The 23,570-nt window shown below is 36.2% G+C and overlaps 1 protein-coding gene across 2 annotated transcripts in view; it reads left to right on the top strand.

Moving 5' to 3' along the window:
* CPQ (carboxypeptidase Q) overlaps positions 1-23,570 on the top strand; it is a 471,880-nt gene that overhangs the window by 291,097 nt on the left and 157,213 nt on the right. For both annotated transcript variants that reach the window (XM_010349382.3, XM_074386832.1), the window contains exon 5: positions 2,055-2,166. In XM_010349382.3, the coding sequence (XP_010347684.1) occupies positions 2,055-2,166 (112 nt within the window). The remainder of the gene's footprint in view (positions 1-2,054; positions 2,167-23,570) is intronic.

Below are 23,570 nucleotides of genomic sequence, written 5' to 3'. Positions count from 1 at the left end.
GTACCTCAGGCTGGAGTGCAATGGCGTGATCTCAGCTCTCTGCAACCTCCACCTCTCAGGTTCTAGCAATTCTCCTACAACAGCCTCCGGAGTAACTGGTATTACAGGCACCTGCCACCATGCCCAGCTAATTTTTGTATTTTTAGTAGAGACAGGGTTTCACCATGTTAGCCAGACTGGTCTTGAACTCCTGACCTCAGGTGATCCGCCCACCTCAGCCTCCCAAATTGTTGGGATTACACGTACCCCCTTTTTATCACTAACCTTCTTCACCAAGGGTAATCACTCTCCTGTTTTGCATGTTTTTTATTTTATGCAAATGGAATTATACAGGATGTGTTATTTTGTATCTGACTTCTTTTTTCATTATGTTTATGAGGGTTGTACAAATTTATCGTGTATTGTGTTTGTTCATTTCTCCATTCCTACCATATTGCTATGCAGTGTCCCATTGATAAATACAGGACAATTTATTCATTCTGTTGTCAGCAGGCATTTGATTAGTTTTCTTTTTTTTTTTTTTTAAGGAGGGTTAGGTCTATTATGAATGAATATGATGAATATTCCAGTACATCTATTTTGATTAAAGTACACACACACACACACACACACACACACACACACACACACACACGTCCTGTTGGATATATAACTAGGAGTAGAATTGCTGGGTCATAGTTTTGTGTACGTACAGATTTAATAGATAAGCCAGTTTTCCAGGGTGGTTGAATGTACTTACTCTAGCATTTACAAAAGTTCCAGCTGCTCCATCTCCTCACTAATATTTGGCATATTTTATCGTTTTCATTTTAGCCAGTCTGGTCAATATGTATTGAATGTGGTTTAATTTACATTTCCTTAATGATAATGAAGCTGACTGTGATTTTATATGATTGTTAGTAATTTGTATATCTTTCTTTGTGAATTGTCTGTTCATATATATATATATATATATATATATATATGGTAAATATTTTCTGTTTCTCTGTGGGTTACCTTTTAATGCTCTTAATGGGTAATGGGGTCTTTTGATGACCAGATATTCCCGATTTTAAAACAACACTCTCACATATTAAAGATCTTGGTAATATTTAGAAAATTGTTAACCAATGTGTGAGGATCTCAGTAGTGACATATTTAACTCAAAACATAATTTATTATTTTTTTCTTTTATGGCTTATGCTTTTCATGTCTAATCTAAGATATCTTTGCCTACTCCAAATTGGCAAAGTTATTCTATACATTCCTCTAAAATCTGTATTTAGGTATGTAATTCATCTGATTCCATATTTTATATATTTTATAATGATCAAGATACATTTTTTTCAAACCAATATTCTATACATCCCATCATCACTTTACTTGGCTTTTAACTTGTTTGAAATGTGTCCACAAAATTTAGTTTCAGTAAATTTTTAAAATATTTTATTAGAATTACCAATGTTTCCTGACAAAAATTTTAAACTTGAGATGATTTAAAATGTGTAATATAATTTCTAGATTTATTTAATACTAATGTCAGTTGAAACTTCCTTTAAAAATTCTCCTGTTCAACTGGATCTAGCTTTGAAATCCAGCTATTTATTTATTCAAAATCAATCTATAATGCACAAAACAATTTTTTAAAATAAATTATTGTTCTCATTTTCTCATTTGAATCAATTCAACACATGTTTATTGCATTTCTTTTAGAATTTGGAACAGTTAAGAATGTGGTTGAAGTTTTGAGCTTCATTTTTATGCCATTTAGATTTTAAGCCATATGATAAATTTATCAGATATCTGTCAAGTAATAAGCCAAATTCTTTAGGAGTCAAAAATATATTAATAAAGAAAGGTACAAAGTGAGGATTTTTGTTACTATTAGGATAGCCTTAGACCCCTTATATAATTCCTCATACCAAGTTTTCCACTAGTAAAAATGATACATATCTTTTAAAACATAAAAATTGAAAATATAAAAGTTCTTTTTATATTTTGAATACCTATAAATGTTTACTCTTCGATGTCATTTTTGCTTAGTTTTACTTTTCTCTTTTTATTATTTGTTCTAGGTTGTACTGGTCAGTGGACATCTGGACAGCTGGGATGTTGGACAGGGTGCCATGGATGATGGTGGTGGAGCCTTTATATCATGGGAAGCACTCTCACTTATTAAAGATCTTGGTAAATATTTAGAAAGTTGTTAACTAATGTGTGATGATTTCAGTAGTAATATGTTTAACTCAAAACAAAAAATACTTGACAGATTAGTTACTGTGATATGTTCAAAGATCCTCCTGAGGTCAGTAATTCCCAGAAAAGAAATAACTTATTCTCTTAAAGAAATTTTTATTCTTGTGTACTTCAGACATCTGAAGTGTCAAATGTTATTAGCCACTGGGGGAAATGAACAAGCAAATAAAACTGAAGCAAATGTAACCATACCAGCTGAAGAATATGGAAGGAAAATATGACCAATGCAAAGAAAAATCAGCAGCACCTCCTACTTCTTTTCCCTTATTTATTTTCAGAGATTATCAGGCTATTAGAACAATGGATAAAGACTGGTCGTCTTTCCAAGATAGAAACAAAAGAGTAACCTAGGATAGAAAGAATGATTTCTATAGCCACAATAAGGAATCTAGGCTGAAGAACTGACCAGATAATTATTTGTTGCAAGGTCTGTCCCACGCATGATAGGATATTTTGCAGCATCCCTGACCTCTTCCCACTGGAAGCCAGTAGCACCCTCCCCTAATCTCAAGTTATGATAACCAAAAATATCTCCAGACATTGCCAGATGTTCCCTGGAGGACCAGGGGAAGCAGGTGCCCCAGTTTGAGAACCACTAAAATAAACTAATAAAAATATCTGGGTAACCTGAATACAGGGTTATTTTGTTAAAGAAAACAAACTAATTGGAAATCTTACATTGTATATACTTACGTTTTTACCATAACTACCATACGTGACAGAAAATATTTTTGAGCACCTACTTTGGTTTTTATAAAGCACTTTGTAAAAGCTGGGCACACAGGTTTAAAGCATGTCCTCTGTTCTTAAGGTTCTTAGAATGGAGTGAGTGACCTTCACACACACACATACACACATAGTTATCAATATACACATAATGTCAACATCTAATTTTAGAATTGGAGAAGGTTTGAGAGAGATGTTATCCAGCAAATAAAACTGAAAATCACACATTCCTTTACAGAAGATCTGGGAGACGCTATGTTCATTCTCTCCTCCCCTTCTCTTAAAAATATATTTTCTTGACTATCTCTTCTTCTGTTTCTCATATCATTCCAGAATGAAGTGGTTTCTAGAGCAAAGCAGGAAAAAGTCAAACATTTTTCCTCTTTATAAAGGACAGATATTTATTTTGGGCATTAATTTTATTTCGGTGTGTTCAACCACCTTGATTGGAAGCACAGTGATGGAATTAAGAGAAACTTTCTTTAGACCCATTTGAATTGGACTTTAGGTCACTTTGTGCTACAAACTACATTTTGGGCCTTAAGTCATTTGAACACTCTGGACTTCATTTTTCTCATCTCTATTCAACCATAAGTTTCAGAGTATTTCATTTCTTCTAGATTGAAATAAAAATTATATCCTCTTTAAGCTTTGAATCTTACTTCTTTGGTACTCAGCATGGGACCCTCCTAATTCAATTGAATTAAATCACATGGACAAATGTCAAAAACCATGCAAAAGTGAGTTGAGTATCTTTTACCAGTTCTCAAAGTACATCAACTTCAGCTGCTTTTGATAGCTAGTGACCAGTCTCTTCAATTCAGGACTTAAATCTCCAAAAGATTTCTGAAAGCCTATTTAAAGATATGAATAGAGCTCTAAAATAAAGAGTAGTATTTCTTTTGAGTAGGCATTATGAGGTACCATAATATACTGTTAAAAACAGGATTCTGGAGCCAGACTGCCAGAATTTAAATCTCAGCTCTGTAATTTCCTAGCTGTATAGCCTTAGGCAAGCTACTTTGCCTCTTTGTGCCTCAATTTTCTCATCTGTGAAATGGAGATCATAGTTCCTATCTCATAAAGTTACTTTGAAAATTAAATAAACTATTTACAGAATATACTTAGAATAGGACCTGGCCCAACCCAAGTTATCAATAAATGTTAACTTTTATAAATTAATAAGCACGATTCTGACAGCACCATTATTTTTCATATAAAAGAATACAATAATTTAGTTTACCTCCATCTCCGTTAGTGATTACTTTGCCTCCTAACTTAATATGTTAGCTATACTAATGTAACTTTAAATATCCTTTCCCTTTTCTACTTAAGCCACCATCCCTTGTACGATAGAAACCCAGTGACTGCTCCACTTTTTTTCATTTCATACTAACTTTGTAGAAGTCTTATATTTCTCCTGGTCACTTCTATATCCTGCTTATATTGAATGCCCAGCATCCACTCTGTACCTCATTTTTCATGATTGCACTCATTGAGTCTTACTCTTTAATTTTAAAATTGTGAATTTATACTTATAGATTGCCTATTTATTTTAATATGAAGAGCTTGGTTCAACATGTGATGTATGAATTCTGGATGAAAATTTCTGATAGACTTGAACTAGAAATGCAGCCTTGGGCTTGAGGCCAAAAAATAAATTCATAATTATATTACTTAATTACATGGAATCCAAACTGTTTAATTGGGAAAATGTGAAAGCTCTGTGGCAATCTCTTTTTCCAAGAAAAATGAGACTCCTTTTGGATGCTATTCCTTGGACGATGTGTCATGAAGCATGTCAGAGTCCCTCAGTGGAGCTTGTTAATTTGAAGAGTTAGTCCAGTGGGGCTCTCTGATATGTGGAAATATTTTTCTAAGATTAATCCTTCTGGTATCTTCTTCTTTGTCTTCCCTTCTTTCTCGCCACTCTTATAGATTCGCTTTTTGCCCAAGCCTTCAGCTTAAATTATGTTCACTTAATCTAACAGAAGAGATATTTGTGCTTTGTAAATAAAATTAGTCATTCCCAAGTAACCGTCTACAGAAGACTATTTGCTATTAAGTGCTGTTGAATACTTCTCTGTGTTTGTGGTTTACTGGACTTGAAACTGTTTATTTGAAATATTATTTCCTGGAATTTTCTGGTGTCAGTGGACAAAGCCTATGACCAATGATGCTCCAGAATGCTCATTTGGCACTTGGAAAATAAATTACCATCCAGCCCAAATTCTTCCAACTGTATCATTTTCTGTGAAGTTAGAATTTTGAGCTTTCAGGTCTAAAGAAATAAGAATTAACAGTATTACCTGGTTGTTGGAATGTGGGATATATAAGAAACATTTTTTCAGAAAAATGTAAATGATGAGCATCCTAATTGTGATTACTACAGAGCTTGAAAGTCTGTGTCTCAGAAAACTATTTTATTGGTATGTTTCTTCATTCATTCACTCAACAAAAATTTGTTGTGCATTGACTGCTGGTTCATGTATCAGATGCCTTGCACCATAGAGGTAAGAGACATGACACTTTTAAGTCCTTGAAGTAGGAGAGACATTTAATTCAAAAATTACAATGAAATTGTGGAAAGTTCTCTAAATGTAGGATGTACATATTACTTTGGGCACCTGGTTAAAAGAGGGGCCAGCATGGCTTGGCTAGCTCAGAACAACTTCACTAAGATGTTAATTTGAAGTTTCTTTTATAAGGATAAATAGAAACTCCTGAGGCAAATGGTGCAGAATGAAGAATTCCCAGCAGAGTACAGAGCTTCCAGTTCTGTGCATCATTAAAAATGAGAAGAAAATTGTTGACAGTAGCAGTCTTGGGATTGTTGGGAGAGGCAGGGGTTGTGGAATTGTAGGAGATGTTTACTTTTTACCTGATATATTTATATAATGTTAGATTTTTGTGTAATAAGTATGCGTTATTTCAGTAATCAAGAAGAAGCCATCAAATACTCCCCTACCCCCACTCCCAAAAAAGAAATTAAAATGTAAAGAAAGAGTTTAGGTATTGTCATTATCATAAACACCCTGTTAACAGAAACAACAGGGCAGAGGTAAGGATTTGGAAGAGTTGTCCGAGAGTCACCAAGCCTTCCTTACCCAGAATACAACCATGAAGACAGCCAAAGGCATGTCAGGGCTTTGATGCAAGTTCCACTGTACCTAGAGCTTTATGCAGCCATTTCCAATGCAGTGTGTTCTCTTTTAGAAGTAAGGACCCATTTGGGAAGAAGATTTTCTTCCCTAAGTCTCTAGTAAAGTCTGCCTTGGAAAAGCCCCAGGAAATGCAATTCAGAGTAACAGAGAAGAAAATGAACAGCTTCCAGTGAAATGGAAACCTAAAGTGTAGAACTAGAGATAGCTGGAGAACTGAAACAAATCTGGGACTAGCCCAGATCCACAAAAGAGATCTCTTTTGGAAAGGACTTCTCTACCAAGTTTAGCCATACCACTGGGTATAATAAAAATATTCAGGGCTTGCATTGACAGAAGATTACTATTGTAGGCGTTGTGCTAAGCACTAAGTATATATTCTCCTTTATTCCTGAAAATAAACCCAAGCAGCAGATAACTCTTGTTATATCCATTTTAAAGAAGAGGAAACCAAAGCAGAGAAAAGCTGAGTACCTCGTCCAAGGCCACCAGCTATTATGTTAACATTTAAATCTGGGTACCCTGACACCATGCCCAATACTCTTAAGTACTTTATAGTATTGTTTTAATGGAACAGCACTCCCAGTCTGTTTCTAGGAACACTCATACTCAGGATAACAAGAGATATTATAAAGAAAGTGGGGGGAAATGTCCTATTCTCAAATAAGTTTGGAAACTCCCTATTGGGAGAGTACTCCATGGGTATAGTATACTTTGGAACACAATGCCCTTCAGCATTTTTTGAGTGGTACAACTGAATAAGAATATAAGATTCTTACACAGATGTACTTCTGAAAGTGAGTACAAATAGCCTTGGATTTGTTTTCATTCTAGATTTTCTAGGCTACTTTTGGGAACTTAAGGTTGCCAGAATATTGACAAACTAGAGGCATATAATGATTCCTTAACTGGCATGATAGAGCCTATTCTTGTGTTTCTCCTTGAAGAGAGCTTGTATCCAACCAAGTGCAAACTCTAACCAACAACTAACTTTTTATCTGAGTCTCATTAGTTTATTTAAAATGAATGTAGTATTATAGGAAATACTTGAAATATGCTAAGGACTCTTTCTACCGTGTTTTCTGTGGCCCCAAATGAATCTGAATTTGGTAAAATTTTCATTTTCTAGAAGGAATTTTTGTCTTAAAACATTCCATGAACTATGCTTATTGCCATGTTGGATGCTCTTTCTGCACAATTATTTGTGAACACAAGAAGGGAGACTAACGGCCCTAGGAAAGGAATCCTATTAAAATCACTTGTCCTCAATTGTTTAGTAAATAATGCATCTGCTGTTTTGCTTCTTTGATTCTGAAGCCCTGCACAAGGAAAGGCTGAGCTTAGACACTCCTACTCCTGCCCACACCTACTAGTCTTTCTCTACCTGCCCTGGTAGCCAAAGACAAAAGCCATAATCTCTTGGGAGCTTTACAGCCCTGCCCATCACCTGAGAAACCTAAATATTTAACTAAGTGTCCCTAGGGCAACTTTGCATCCTCTCTGTAGGAACACAGCTGATGTGCTTTTGTCAGTGCCACCTCCTGGCTGGAGGCCAACCAACACAAAACCAACAGACTGAACAAAAACACAACCAAAGACCCTCACAGAGACCATTTCACTTCACTGCTAATTCCATCAGAGAAGGTGCTGATACTCATGGCTGCAAGACTTGAAGATAGATCACATCACAGGATTCTTTGCAGACACTCCCCATTATAAGCCTGGAGCCCAGTAGTTCCTCTGGGTGGCTAGACCCAAAAGAACGAAAATAATCACTATAGTTCAGTTCTCAAGAAACCCCATTCCTAGGGGAAGGGGCAGAACACTACATCAAGGGAGCACCCATGGGACAAAATAATCTGATTAGCAGCCCTTAGATCCCAGATCTGCCCTCTGACATAGTCTACCCAAATGACAAAGAACCAGAAAAACATCTATGGTAACGCGAGAAAACAAGGTTCTTTTATACCCCCAAAAGATGATACCAGTGGATACCAATGGATCCAAATCAAGATAAAATCTCTGAATTGCCAGAAGTAGACTTCAGAAAGTTGATTACTAAGCTAATTTTAGAAATGAAATAAGAAATATTACAACTGGTAACACAGAAATACAAAAGATTATTCAAGGCTACTATGAACCCTTTACACACATAAACTAGAAAACCTAGAGGAGGTTGATAAATTATTAGGAGTGTGCAGCCCTCCTAGATTAAACCAAGAAGATATAGAATCTCTTAACAGACCAGTAACAAGCAGCTAGATTGAAATGGTAATAAAAAAAAATGCCAACAAAAAAAAGTCCAGGACCTACAGATTCATGGTTGAATTCTATCAGACATTCAAAAAAGAATCGGTACCAATCCTACTGACACTATTCCAAAGAGATAAAGAAACAGAGAGTCTTCTCTAAATTCGTCTATGAAGCCAGTATCACCCAAATACCAAAACCAAGGGAGGACATAACAAAAAAAAAAAAAAAGAAAACCACAGACCAGTGTTCCTGATGACATAGATGCTAAAATCGTCAACAAAATACTGGCAAATTGAATCCAATAGCATATCAAAAAGATAATTCACCATGATCAAATGGGTTTCATACTAGGGATGCAAGGATGGTTTAAGAGACATAAGTCAAGAAATGTGATACAGCACATAAACAGAATTAAAAACAAAAATCACAAGATCATCTCGATAGATGCAGAAGAAGAATTTGACAGAATCCAGCATCCCTTTACAATTAAAACCCTCAGCAAAATTAGCATAGAAGGGACATACCTTAAAGTAATAACAGCCATTCCCAACAAACCGGCAGCCAACATTATACTGAATGGGGAAAAGTTGGAAGCATTCCCTCTGAGAACCGGAATAAGACAAGATGCCCATTTCACCACTTCTATTCAACATAGTATTAGAAGTCCTAGTAAGAGCCATCAGACAAGAGAAAGATATCAAGGGCATCCAAATCAGTAAAGAGGAAGTCAAGCTGTTACTATTTGCTCATGATATGATTGTATACCTAGAAAATGCAAAAGACTCATCCAAAAAGCTCCTAGAACTGGTAAATGAATTCAGCAAAGGTTCAGGATGTGAAATTAATGTACACGAATCAGAGCTCTTCCATACACCCACAGCAGCCAAGTTGAGAATCAAATCAAGAACTCAACCCCTTTCATAATACCTAAAACAAACAAACAAACAAACTTAGGAATATACCTAACCAAGGACATGAAAGACCTCTGCAAGTAAAACTACAAAAGCACTGCTGAAATAAATCATAGATGACACAAACAAATGGAAGCACATCCCATGCTCATGGATGGGTAGCATCGATATTGTGAAAATGACCATACTAACAAAAGCAATCTACAAATTTATTGCAATTTCCATCAAAATACCACCATCATTCTTCACAGAAGTAGGAAAAAAAGAATCCTAAAATTCATATGGAAACCAAAAAGAACTGGCATAGCCAAAGCAAGACAAAGCAAAAAGAACAAATCTGGAAGCATCATATTACCCAACTTCAAACTACACTATAAGACTTAGACACCAAAACAGCATGATACTGGTATAAAAACAGGCACATAAACCAATGGAACAGAATAGAGAACCCAGAAATAAAGCCAAATACTTACAGCTAACTGATCTTTGACGAAGCAAAAACATGAAAAGGAGAAAAGTCACCCGATTCAATAGTGCTGGAATAATTGCCAAGCCACATGTAGAAGAATGAAACTGGATCCTCATCTCTTACCTTACATAAAAATCAACTCAAGATGGAATAAAAACTTAAATCTAATACCTGAAACCATACAGATTCTAGAAGATAAAATTAGGAAAAAGTCTTGTAGTCATTGGCTTAGGCAAAGGCTTCATGACCAAGAACCCAAAAGCAAACACAACAAAAACAAAGATAAACATATGCGACTTAATTAAACTAAAAAGCTTCTGCACAGCAAAAGAAATCATCAGCAGAATTAACCCACAGAGTGGGAGAAAATCTCTGCAATCTATACATCTGACCAAGGACGAATATCCAGAATCTAAGAACACAAATAAATCAGCAAGAAAAAAAACAAACACTCCCATCAAAAAGGAGGCTAAGGACATGAATAGACAACTCTCAAAAGAAGATATGCAAATGGCCAACAAGCATATGGAAAAATGCTCAACATCACTAATTATGAGGAAAATGCAAATAAGAAACACCTCACTCTTCAAAAATGGCCATAATCAAAATATCAAACGATAATAGATGTTGGCAGGGATGTGGTAAAAAGGGAACAATTTTACACTGTTGGTGGGAATGTAAACTAGTACAAGCACTACAGAAAACAGTGTGGAGGTTCTTTAAAGAACTAAAAGTAGATATACCATTTATTCCAGTAATCTCACTATTAGGTATCCACCCAGAGGAAAATAAATAATATGAAAAAGATACTTGCACACTCGTGTTTATAGCAGCACAATTTGCAATTGCAAAACTGTGAAACCAGCCCAAATGCCCATCAATCAATGATGGATAAAGCAACTGTGGTATATGTACACACCATAGAATATTACCCAGCCACAAAAAGGAACAAGATAATGACATTCACAGCAACCTGGATGTAATTGCAGACCATCATTCTAAGTGAAATTAACTCAGGAATGGAAAACCAACCATTGTATGTTCTCACTCATATGTGGGAACTAAGCTATGAGGACACACGGGCATAAGAATGATACATTGGCCTCTGGGGACTCAGGGAAAAACATGGGGACTGTCAAAGGGAAAAACTGCACATTGGGTACTGTGTATACTGCCCAGCTGATGGGTACACCAGAATCTCCGAAATCACCACTAAAGAACTTATTCGTGTAACCAAATACCACCTCTTCCCCCAAAAAATAAAATAAAATAAAAAGGAATTTGCTCCTTTCCTTTTTTAAATTACGTTTAAAACTAGGTTTATGGCCATGGGCGTCTGTGACTCCTTCTCATTCTTTTTAGAGGATGATCTTCTCATTTTTTTATTCAGATATGGTATTTCCTCTAGCAGCAACTTATGTTAGTGTCTGGCTTTTTGTAAGAACCATGGCAGATACATGTTTTTTTAGCTGGGTATTGCTGAGAACTCTTCCTGAGGTTTGAACACATTTACAAGTTTTGCTAACACACTCAACAACCTTATATCTCATTCCATTTACATGGACATTTCTACTAGCATGTATAAAAAGACAAATTGTGTGTAAATTGATTTGTAAAATATGTCTGTGAGATAAAGCAAGATTTGTTTACAATGAGTCACTTAGTATGTGGTCTACCTTCTAGTCTGGATTTGGTATGAGAGAATCCATAGTCACTTTAGAGCCTTAGGTTGCATAAATATTGTTATTGTCATTTTATCATTTAGTTAGAATATACCATTTCTGTGTAAAAGTAGACACCATCCAGGGTGTACAGCATGATGACCCATTCTTTTGTGTTTGATAGGGAGTCTGGAGGGGTAGCAGATGAGTGCTATCAGAGGGCCCTCTTTTCTATAGCACACTCAGCTTCCTCCCCCACGTATGCTTTGATTTGGCCTGTATGCCTTAGAAAGTGAAGAATTGTGGTTGTAAAAGAAATGGAAGCTTAAGAAATTGGTATCATATATCCTGGAGAAGAAGGGCCATAGAAAATCTTACTAATGGTATTCTTAGCGCCCCAGTGGATTTCTTCCCACCCAAGAATAGAATACATACAAGTCCATGGTAGAGCTGTCTGGAAAAGCTAGGCTACCTTATTGCAATGGCATCATCGCTGTATCACAGTGGGCTTACAAGGAGATGTCTTATTTCAGTAAGAAGCTTTGACTGCCCACTTCATGTCAGGCAAATAATATGAACAGAACACAGTTCCTTGCATCAAGGAGCTCATAGACAGGCAACAATTGCTTCACATGGATAGAGGCCTTTAAACTAGGCCTCGAAAAGGTAGGAAGTGGGAAAAGAAAGAACAAATTAAAGCTCATGAAAGTGCATAGTTTGAGAAGTAGAAGATGTCTTCATAAATCCAGAGCAATGAGTGAATAAGGAGGGGTGGGAAATGAGTCAAGTAAAGGGTGAGTTTGTTGAAGGAGACTGGATGCAAAGCTGAAGATTAGAGTTGGTGGTCTAGGCAGCAGGCACCATTGAGGATTTTAAGCATGGGAGTGGCATAATAGGATATCTTTCTAAAATAGAGATACTGAGTTGACTCTTTTAACACTAAAGTGCTGTGATAAATAGTATAGATATACAGAAAACAGAATAGGGAGATCTCAACTATACTGAGCCTGGAAGACTACAGCTTTGGAGTTGCTTAGCAAATTTTATTTACTGTGGTGGGTGAGCCAGCTTCTACCTCTCTATGTAAATATACCAGAGGAAGTGATGGGTTTTCCAGGGATGCTGTGTTCTTCGCCTACACACTTCTCTGCATCATGCTAATGCTGCATTTTGCAAAAGCTGTGGTTTACTCAGCTTCCAGTGAATTTTGTTCCAGTAAACTTGCCTAAAAACAGAAGTCTGCATAAAACAAGAAAATATGCTGTGAACATCTGATCGGACCTTTATGGGTAACCTGGTTTTCTAAATTGCCCTGGAACATAAGGGTTTAGTTTAGTCTATTCTTAGGCTCTTCAACTCTCGCAGACATTCTCAAAAGCAAGCACTAGGAAAAGAAAGTTTCTGCTGGATATGCGACAAGCTAAAGAAAGTACTGAAGGAAGTTGACTATTATCATAAGAGTACTTATTTGGAATCCTGCTAGTGCCTTCCTTATATCAGATAATCATTATTGATGAGCTGATGATTGGCCCATGTTCTTGTTTGACACCAGCACTTTCAGACTATATATGACCCAGATCTCACTGATTTCTCAACCTTTAAGTTCTTGTTTCTTAATCCTTAAATAATTCAAAATCTCTAGGTAAATGAGAGGCAGCATGGATCATAGAATAAGCGTATGTCCTATGTTAGATCATCTTGGATTCCAATCCTTCTATGCTAGCTAGTAGTTGTATTTTCCTGAATAAATTATTTAACATTTTATCGTTATTATATATATATATATATATATATATATGTGTGTGTGTGTGTGTGTGTGTGTGTGTGTGTGTGTGTGTGTGTGTGTTTTGAGGCAGAGTCGATATATATATTTTTTGAGGCAGAGTCTCACTCTGTTGCACAGGCTGCAGTGTAGTGGTGCAATCTTGGCTCACTCCAACTTCCGCCTCCCAGGTTCAAGTGATTCTTGTATCTCAGCCTCCAGAGTAGCTGGGATTGCAGGCACACACCACCATGTCCAACTAGTTTTTGTATTTTTAGTAGAGTTGGGATTTTACCGTGTTGGCCAGGCTGGTCTCAAGTGATACGCCCACCTAAGCCTCCCAAAGTGCTGGGATTACAGGCATAAGCCACCCATCCTAAATTATTTAACATTTTATATCTCAGTTTTCTCTTCTTTACAATGGGGACAATTTATCTTGAATACTTGATAGGATGATTTGAAATAATATAGATAGTAGCCGGTCCCTGCTAAGCCATCAGTAATAGTAACCATTATTATCAGATTCCAATTGCCAAAACAGCAGGTTGGATGTTCCAGGAGAGGATATAATCCCAATATCGACTCTCAGCTCTAGGGTATTCATGTCTGTATCCCATTGCACAGTTCAGCTTGGTCAGGGGAATCCCCACAGTGAGGAAGCCCTAATAATAAAGGCCAAAGGCGAGTTTGGCGTGGATAAGCTAAACTCATAAACCTTCACCCAGTGTAGCCACCATCTATATTAGGCTAGTGTATAAGGCTGATTCTCTCTTCATGGCTGTAGTGAAGAGCACTTAATATATGTCATAAATGTCATAAATGTCATGCAGACTTAACACTCTGAGGACATGGGGATGCACAGATCATTGTTTTCTATTCCTTTTGCTCTCTCTGTGATGTCCTTAACCTAAGTAATAGTGTATAGAGAAAAATTTATAATATTCCTGAGGAAAAGAATAGTAGAAACAGGAAATAGCTGTTAAGGTCAATATAATTTACTACAAAATAAGTTGTTTGAGATATAGAAAAAAATCAAGGCAGAGAAAACACAGAATCAAATCTAGTGCTTACTGTTTACAATTTACACTGGTGCCTGGATTCTCAAGAAATCTTTCTGTTTTTTAATGTAGTCAAAACCCCACAATTTTCAAGCATTTTCAGAAGATCCTCATGCATAAAAAAGCAAGCGTGGTGCCCATTGATGCTTGTATTATTGTCCTTTCTCTGAAATAATGGCATCTTTTAAAAGGAGTATATTTAAAATGTACTTGAAATTATTGAGTTGTTGCTCTGATTAATGTATGTGGGAAAATATAAGTCAGGAATTGTTTCAAAGGCTATATTTCTGTTCTCATCACCAATCACTATAGACCGTAGATCCATTTAACCATCCCATATTTGCTTGTTTTAGGTAGGATGTTAGAAAAAACAAATATTTTATGAAGTGCTTCATACTGGAATTACTCCTTTTCTGAAAGAAGGAAGTGTGAATTCATCTTTTATAGTGAAAGAATTTTACCTGAAGTCATTTCAAGGTCATTTTTTATCACAAATGAAGAGTTGGGTAGAGGAATCTTTGAATTAATCACCTTTCTGAAACCTTACAATATGTTGTTGCAAAAAACACTGGTTAAACTTATAAATTAGAGATTTTTGGTAAAGATACAAAACATCTACCTAAGACAGCCCCATGTCCTATATTTTCATTTTTATAATCTATAAATGTTAATTGAACACCTAGGAGAAGGGAGTTGAAAACCAATATTTATCTCCTATGTGACAGTTATTTACTATGATCTTTTTAAATCCTCAAAGCCGCCCTGTAAGGCATGTATTATTACCACTGGCAGGCCATTGGACCTGTCTGGGACTCAGTTCCTTATTAATAAACCAGATGGTAACATGCTTGCAGGGCTATTACATGGATCAAATATAATCTAAGCAAAACACATGCCTATTAAAGTTGCAAAGATGGAAAATACGTGGCACATCATGTTAAAGAAAACCGTAGTGTTGGTGTTGCTACTAATGGTGATCATCTTATGGCTTGAGTTGAAACAGAGCACTTTGGTGGAGCAGTGATGTGGAATATAGAGTGACAAGGCAATGTTCGTAGTGTTGTAATAAGGAAGAACTTCAATAATGTCCTATAGCATTTTATAACAGTAGAATCATTTTACTAATCACAAATGTATAACATTCCCTGATTGTTTTAAATACTAGAATTGACAGTGAATATGCCTGCTTTAGGACTTAATTGAAGTAGAGTCAAATAAGATTTCTCATCATCCAGGGCTTTTTTTTTTTCTTTCTTTGATATGGAGTCTTGTCTCCCAGGCTGTGGTGCAATGACACAATCAGCTCACTGCTGCCTCAAACTCCTCACTTGGCTCAAGTGGTCCTCCCATCTCAGCCTCCTGAGTTGCTGGGACTACAGGCATGCACCACCATGCCTGGCTAATTTTTAAAATTCTTTTTTATAGAGTCAGGATATCACTATGTTGCCCAGGCTTGCCTCGAACTCCTGGACTGAAGCAACCCTCCTGCCTTGATCTCCCAAAGTGCTGGGATTACAGATGTGAACTACTGTACCTGGCCTTATCCTAATCTTCTTCGATTGATGTGAAGATGGGAGTAGATTGTTTCCAAGTTTAGAATAAACTAATAATGATGGCGTGCTTGAACAGGCTGTATCTAGTTCTGAGCTAACTGCTGGATATGATTTTCATTGAGTCCAGGAGGTAGGAACCACTATTACTCCTTTGACAGATGAAGGGCTAACATTGATACACTCACAACTCGCAAAACTAGAAAATTTTATATTTCTCTTCTCTTTTCTTTGCCCTTTTTTTAAACTAAGAACTATTTCAAATGTTGAAAAATATCAGAGTATCCTCCACTTAGATTTCATAAATGTTAACAAATTTGGATTTTTTTTCAGATCCTTAGTTTAAAAGGAATCAAGTTACCAGTACAGTTGAAACCTGTTTTCTACCTCTCCACAATCCATTTTTTCTTTCTCTGCAGATGTAACCAGTGTTCTGAGATTGTTTTAAACTTATTCTATAAGTATGCATATCAAAAATCCTATCATATGGTTTTTGTGATTTTGAATTTACATAAGTGATATTATTTTCTTCCATATTCAGGTTTATCCTTTTGTTTATTTCTCCCATCTTTTTGGGGTAAATGTTTAGTTTATTAATTTTCAGTCTTTCTCATTTTCTAATGTATAAACTTAAGGCCATCCATCACCCTCTAAGTGCTAGTTTAGCTGCATTTTGCAAGTTTTGAAATAGTGCCTTAAAGTTTCCAAAATAGAGACTTATTGATTTACTGAGCTCCAGTTCTGTTGCATGTGAGCTGTAGCATGGTCTATAGAATATCAACTTTTTGTTATTTATTGAGAGTTCACTTTGCCTCATTACCTGGTCAATATTTTTTTAAATGTATTGTACTGATTTGAAAAGAAGATGTCACCTTCCTTTGCTGGGAATAGAGTTCTACATAGTTCATTAGCACACACTTATTGATCATTTAAAAGTACTGTGTTATTACTAGTGTTTTAATCTGCTTGATGGGTCTGTTTTTGAAAGAAGAATATTTTTAAAAATCCACTAGGATTGTGATTTTATAGATTTCTCCTTGCATTTCTATCAGCTTAGCTCTACGTAGTTTAGGGTTTTATTGCTTTATATAGTTTGGCCAAAAGACCTTATTTATCCTTAATAAATGAATTTTCTTTGCAAGTCTATTTTATCAAATATTAATATCATAGAACCAATTCTTTTTGGGTTACTATTTTTTTTTTCTATTCCCTTTTTGACTTACCTAGGTTGTGTTTTAGTTGATTCTGGTATATTTTAAAATATCCAATCTGACAATAAAAGTTAGCAGGGAAGTTTGTCATGTTTATATCTGTTGTGATTACTTACATTTTTGTGGTCTAACATTTTCTATTAAAGTTGTTATATTTGTTCCTTTTTTCTCATTTGCTTTCTAGTGGATTCAGTGATTTTTCTTACCCTCTCTCCTCATTTTCTCTCCATTATTTAGAAACTTATACGTTTTCTTCCTTTTAATGGTTTTTATTAAATATCACATGCATATTTATCTTAATTAAATAGTATAGTAACCATAGATTGCTTCAATATATCTCCTTCCATCATATATATTATTGTTGATTAGTGTTTGAGTTATGCCTTGTCTATAAACTCTTCCCCAGATTTGTTATAACATGGTGACTATTATCTACTGTGATCTGAATGTGTCCCCCAAGCTTTCATATATTAAAAATGTAATCCTCAATGTAACAGTGTAGGGAGGTGAAGCCTCTGAGAACTGTTTAGGTCATGAGGGATCTGCCCACATTAATGGATTGATGCCAGTATAAAAGGCATAAGGAGGGAGTTCACCCCATTTTTCCTTTCTGCCTTCTGCCACGTGAGAACAGTTTCTCCCCTCTGGAAGACAGATTTTTCAGTCTCTCCATTTTGGAAGGAGAGACTGGGCTTGAACCTGCCAGTGCCTTGATCTTGAACTTGTCAGCCTATAGAACTGTGAGAAAACAGATTTCTCTTCTTTATAAATGACCCAGTCTCAGGAATTCTGTTATGGCAGCACAAAATGGACTAACACATTATTTGTTTGGCTTTGCCACTTGCTAGCTGTACTACCTAGGGAGTTTTTTAAGTGTGAGTTGCCTAGTTTCCACATGTATATACTTGGGGTTATAATAGAATCTAATTATAAGTTTATTTTGATAATTAGATGAGCTACATCAGTTCCTGGCATATGACTGCTCTGTGAATTTTAGCTGTTATTATTTAGTTAGTACTTACTAGATTGTCAACATGTTCAGTGATATTTTTATGAACTATTACTTTTTTCTCATTCTTCCTGAAGTAGGACTCATTGTGGTTCCTTTAATAGAGTTCTGTGAGTAATAAACTTTCAGTTTTATTTGAAAACACCTTTACTTTGTTCCATCTTTGAATGATGTTAGTTAAACGTGAAATTGTAGATGGCAGTTATTTTTTTCCCTAGAATTTGGAAGATATTATTTTATCTTTTCTGGCTCCTATAGTTGTTCTTGAGGAATCTAATTGTATCAGTAATTATCTGCATTTTCATCATGATTTGTTTGGGGACACTTTTAAAAAAATATTTTCTTGCTCTTATTTTTTTTCTTCTTCAATCTGAGAACTGGGAGCTCTTATGCTTTTTTTAAATCCAGTAATGTCATAAGCCATTATTGCCTCAAATGTTGCCTTCCCATATTCCGTTCTCTCCTCTGGAATCCATGCGGAATAAATCTATTATTTTGTTTCCCATGTCTCTCAGTCTCACTCTCAGGTTTCCATCTCTTCAACTAGCTTTATAACATTCTGTGTGATTTTCTCAGATTCATCCTTTCTGTTTATAGTATTTCTCTTCAGTTACATTTTTAATTCTACTTAATCCTTACATTTAGTTTTTTTAGCCTGATGCTTGGCATCTGGAGAAGACAAGAATAGAAATATCAGGACAATGACCTGACTATGGCACTCTTGGCATAGAATCATGAGGGAGGGGATAAGGAGAACAATTAATTGCATGCTCTGATTCTCAATCAGTTTACCATCAAGTTGTTTTTTTTTTTAATGCTTCAAGTTCTAGGGTACAAGTGCAGATCATACAGGATTGTTACACAGGTATACACATGCAGTGATGGTTTGCCGTATCCATCCCCCTGTCACCTACATTAGGTATTTTTCTTAATGTTATCCCTCCCCAGTCCCCCACCCTCTGCTATCCTCCCCTTAACCTCCCATCCCCCAACAGGCCCCGGTGTGTGATGTTCCCCTACCTCTGCCCATGTGTTCTCATTGTTCAACACCCACTTATGAGTGAGAACATGCAGTGTTTGGTTTTTGGTTCTTGTGTCAGTTTACTGAGAATGATGGTTTCCAGCTTCATCCATGTCCCTGCAAAGAACATTAACTCATCTTTTTTATGGCTGCATAGTATTCCATGGTGTATATATACCATATTTTCTTTATCCAGTCTATCTTTGATGGGCATTTGGATTGTTCCAAGTCTTTGCTATTGTAAACAGTGCCACAATGAACATATGTGTGCATGTGTCTTTATAATAGAATGATTTATAATCCACTACTGGTATATACCCAGTAGTAGGATTGCTGGGTCAAATAAAATTTCTGTTTCTAGATCCTTGAGGAATTGCCACACTGTCTTCCACAATGATTAAACTAATTTACACTCCCACCAACAATGTGAAAGTGTTCCTATTTCTCCACATCCTTTCCAGCATCTGTTGTCTTTAGATTTTTTAATGATCGCCATTCTAACTGGTGTGAGATGGTATCTTAATGTGGTTTTAATTTGCATTTCTCTAATGACCAGTGATGATGTGCATTTTTTCATATGTTTGTTGGCTGCATTAATGTCTTGTTTTGAGAAGTGTCTCTTCATATCCTTTGCCCACTTTTTGATGGGGTTGTTTTTTCTTGTAAATTTAAGACTTTTTTAGATTCTGGATATTAGTCCTTTGTCAGATGGATAGATTGCAAAAATTTTTTCCCATTCTTTTGGCTGCTGGTTCACTCTAAAGGTTGTTTCTTTTGCTGTGCAGAATCTCTTAAGTTAAATTAGATCCCATTTGTCTATTTTGCTTCTGTTGCCATTGCTTTTGGTGGTTTAGTCATGAAGGCCTTGCCTATGCCTATGTCCTGAATGGTATTGCCTAGGTTTTCTTTGAGGGTTTTTATGGTGGTAGGTCTTATGTTTAAATCTTTAATCCATTTGGAGTTAATTTTTGTATAGGGTGTAAGGAAGGGGTCCAGTTTCAGGTTTCTGCACATGGCTAGCCAGTTTTCCCAACGTCATTTATGAAACAGAGATTTTAGCCTTTTGTGTGTTTTTTCAAAGACATAACCACAAAACAGCATATAAAGTTGTTAAATAATAATGTATCTCCAAGTTTTGCTTTTCACAAAAATTTATAACAACCATACTGTAATTTATCATAAAATGACCAGTGTCACTGTACCAAATTGATATTCTTATAACTAAGAGAAAAGAAATTAAATTTGCCAATTTAGTTTATTTGGGGGACCATCTCACTCATAAAGGTATAGTTTTTCTATGTTTTTTGAATACTTGAAACTGGTTCATAGAGTCCCTTTCATGATCATAGGTTTGTAAACACTGGGATAACATTACTGGTTGGATCTCTAGAAAGTGGGAGTCATTCTTGCTTACTTCCTTTTGTTCAGTGTTTAGCTACTGCTGGCTGGTCCAGAAACTGCATCTACAGCCTCTGCTCCTTCCCTTCTTGACCCAAGTTGCAGCATCTACAGAAGATGGAGATGCAGTTCGTAAATGGTCCAGGAGTGGGTGTTGAATAGCTTCTAGAGGATGTTGCTTGGTCTAGCACAAGGAGTATCATACACAACTATCTTGTTGCCACCCTTGACAAATGACCCTAATTTTCATATCAGATCAGAAAATTTGATTGGACCATCAAAGCAAATGTGTTCTTTTATGGTTTATTAGTGATTCTTCCCAGCTTTGGTAAATGCAATTTATATAATCAGCTTTCAAATATTTTCACTATGGGTTTTTGTTTATTTGTTCTTGCAGAATAGTGCCTTAGAAAATTTTATACAAACCTTTCTTGGCAATTATTAAGCAGTTCTCCCCTTTCCCACTCTCTCAAACCCCAAAGCCCAGCACGAAGAGGAAACAAATCTTGATTTCCAAATCTAAGCCACTCATGACACATCTGGCTGGGCTGACTCTGAAACTGGACTGTCACTGAAGGACAGTGGGCAGAACACTAGTCACTGGAGAGCCTGAGGAGACCGTGGGAGGATGAATCAGGAAGCCATCAGGAGATGCAGCCCTCTTGCTGCTTTATGTAGTTAGAGAGAGCGCATATTTTTAGAAAAGACTTTGCTAGGAAGGTAAACAACACAGTTCTATTATTTGGACTTTTGAATCACACGTCTAGCCCTTAAACTTACCTGATAAACCCCTCTGTACTATTCTTTTTCCATAAGGAAAAAAGGGGTATTAGGTGAGGGAGGGATGGGTATATCAAGTATATTAATGAATATACTTAGGATTGCTACATTGAAATCTGGGGAATACAGATACAGAGACCAAAATGGGGAGTGAGTGACGTTGACCATTGTTGGTTAGTGCCCCTGGATGGGGCAAGGAGTAGGTCCCTGAATGGGCACAGGTAGGAATCATGTAGGAAATGAACACATGTGCATCCTTCAAATCCCTCCATGGGGCTGCTGCCTACTGCTTGTATTAAAAGGCATTTTATGTTGCATCTACTTGAAGATGCCTAAATATGCTATATATTCACCTCTCCTCATTCAACATACGTCCGTATATTATGTACTTCCATTGTTATAATTGAGCTCTTGAAGCATGATTTTTAATCTGTGCATACCCACATCCAATGCAAGGTAAAAACCTATAGTATCTTTCAGGTTTAGAACTGACCACAGTCAAGTGCTTTAGGACAGGAAAGTGAGAGGGCCAGAGGGAAGCTTCGCTTTGGGGAGTAGAAGAGCCAACCTACAGAGGCCCTTGGTCTCCCACAGAAACACAGAAATAATAAGGAAGTATAGCTAAGACTAAAGAGAAAGGAAAGAAGAGAGAGAGAAGTTAAGAAGCACAGCCAAGTAGAAGCAGAGCCTGCTCAGGGAAGCATAGATGAGTTAGAGGAGTGACATTTGGGGCGCACATCAGAAAATCAGATGGAAAGTCCACGTTTGTCTGTTTTGCCTGGTCACCATAATTACTCTGGCTCTGAGTTTCAACTTTTGTTAATCATACAGCCTTTGTTTAAATATCTAATAGTTTTGCTTTTGTCCTTCCTTGGCTCCATCTTAAACATCACATTAATGATCAGAGAACTTTTAACCTAGGCAATCTTCAGTGAGCTCCCTTCAGTTCCTTTTGATATACAGGTATTTAAAGTGATAGTTATTTCCTCTTATGGAAGATGGATCTTATTTGATAGTTTTTTTTAAGCAGAGAGATTAGTTGTGGTCACAGTGGCAAATTTTTCATAATTCTCCAAGTACTATATAAAGTAACTTAATGGCATAATGTGAATTCCCATGATGAGAGTCATCCTGTCACTGTGAATTGCTGTGATCATCTTTGAAGTGATATATCTTTCCACCCTGTCTGTCAACAACTATGTAGGGTTTGTTTTAGGTTCAAAAATATGTGAGATTAGTTGATCTATATCCAAGGAATTCAGACATTTTTTAGTAGTTGTTTTTGGATCTGGTCACTGTTCACTAGTTCGGTTGTGGGGTACTTTTCTTATGTTTAACTGTCCTGAAATTTTATATTCAGAGGCAATTTTTACATGCTCTTTTTTTCTTACTCTTCACTTGATGAAGGGAGGTTATAGAAGAAAAATAACCTTTTATCTTTCCTCAGTGACATTAACTTTATTGCATTTAACTTTTTAATGCATTGTATACCTACTAATTTACAGAAGCCTTATTTCTAAAAAATGTAATATATATGACTTAAGACTGATCAGCATCTTCCCCTTTCTACTAAATACATATTCAGAGTTTTTATTTTGTTTTCTTTTTGTATCTTCCAGACTGGGAAAAAATGTACTATTTGTAAGCAGATGATTTAATTTCAATAAATGCCTTTTTCTTTCTCTCTCCCTTTGATTTATCGCTTGGAAACCATGAGAAACATCCAAGTGCAGATGCTGTTTTCCAGCTTTGACAAAACATTGCTTGTTGACCTTACAAACTTAGAAAGATTTATCCCCTGTGATTCAATGGTGGAAGTAATAATATTAGCAGTTAAAATCTTCTAAGACACAATCAGGAAAAGGAAACTTTGGTCATTCTGCTTCTTGTTAAGAACAGCTGGCAATTTAAAAAGCAGACACTTGCAAAGGGAGGAGGAGATGAAGATGATCAAACACAATGCCTCCTCCTTTAGTAGAATATGAACTGAGGATGATGCATAGTAATAATAAAATCAGACTCTTGGAAGCTTTCCCTTTATTAGTGTGTATATGTTTTTATTTTTATTTAGTCTTCAAAGATGACTTTTCTTAGATATTTATTCTCTTTGAAGGAAATACATCTTGATCAAAATATTTTTTGCCAAATACTTGTTGTATATAAAAGCCAGCGAGAGATGTCATATTTGCTGTGGCTATGTTGAGACTCTGACAAGATTATCTGCTGTGTGAGTGATGTCTGCGAGAGTGGCCTCTGGCCATGCCTTCTGCACATTGATTCAGCTAATCTGCCGGGAGGCAGAGGTGAGTTCTGTCATTCTGAGGGCTTCCCGTAGAAGCCAGGCCCTCTGCAGTCTCTAGAACTG

The sequence above is a fragment of the Saimiri boliviensis genome, chromosome 15, assembly GCF_048565385.1.
Source record: "Saimiri boliviensis isolate mSaiBol1 chromosome 15, mSaiBol1.pri, whole genome shotgun sequence".
Taxonomy (NCBI): domain Eukaryota; kingdom Metazoa; phylum Chordata; class Mammalia; order Primates; family Cebidae; genus Saimiri; species Saimiri boliviensis.
This window is presented reverse-complemented; position numbering and strand designations above follow the sequence as displayed.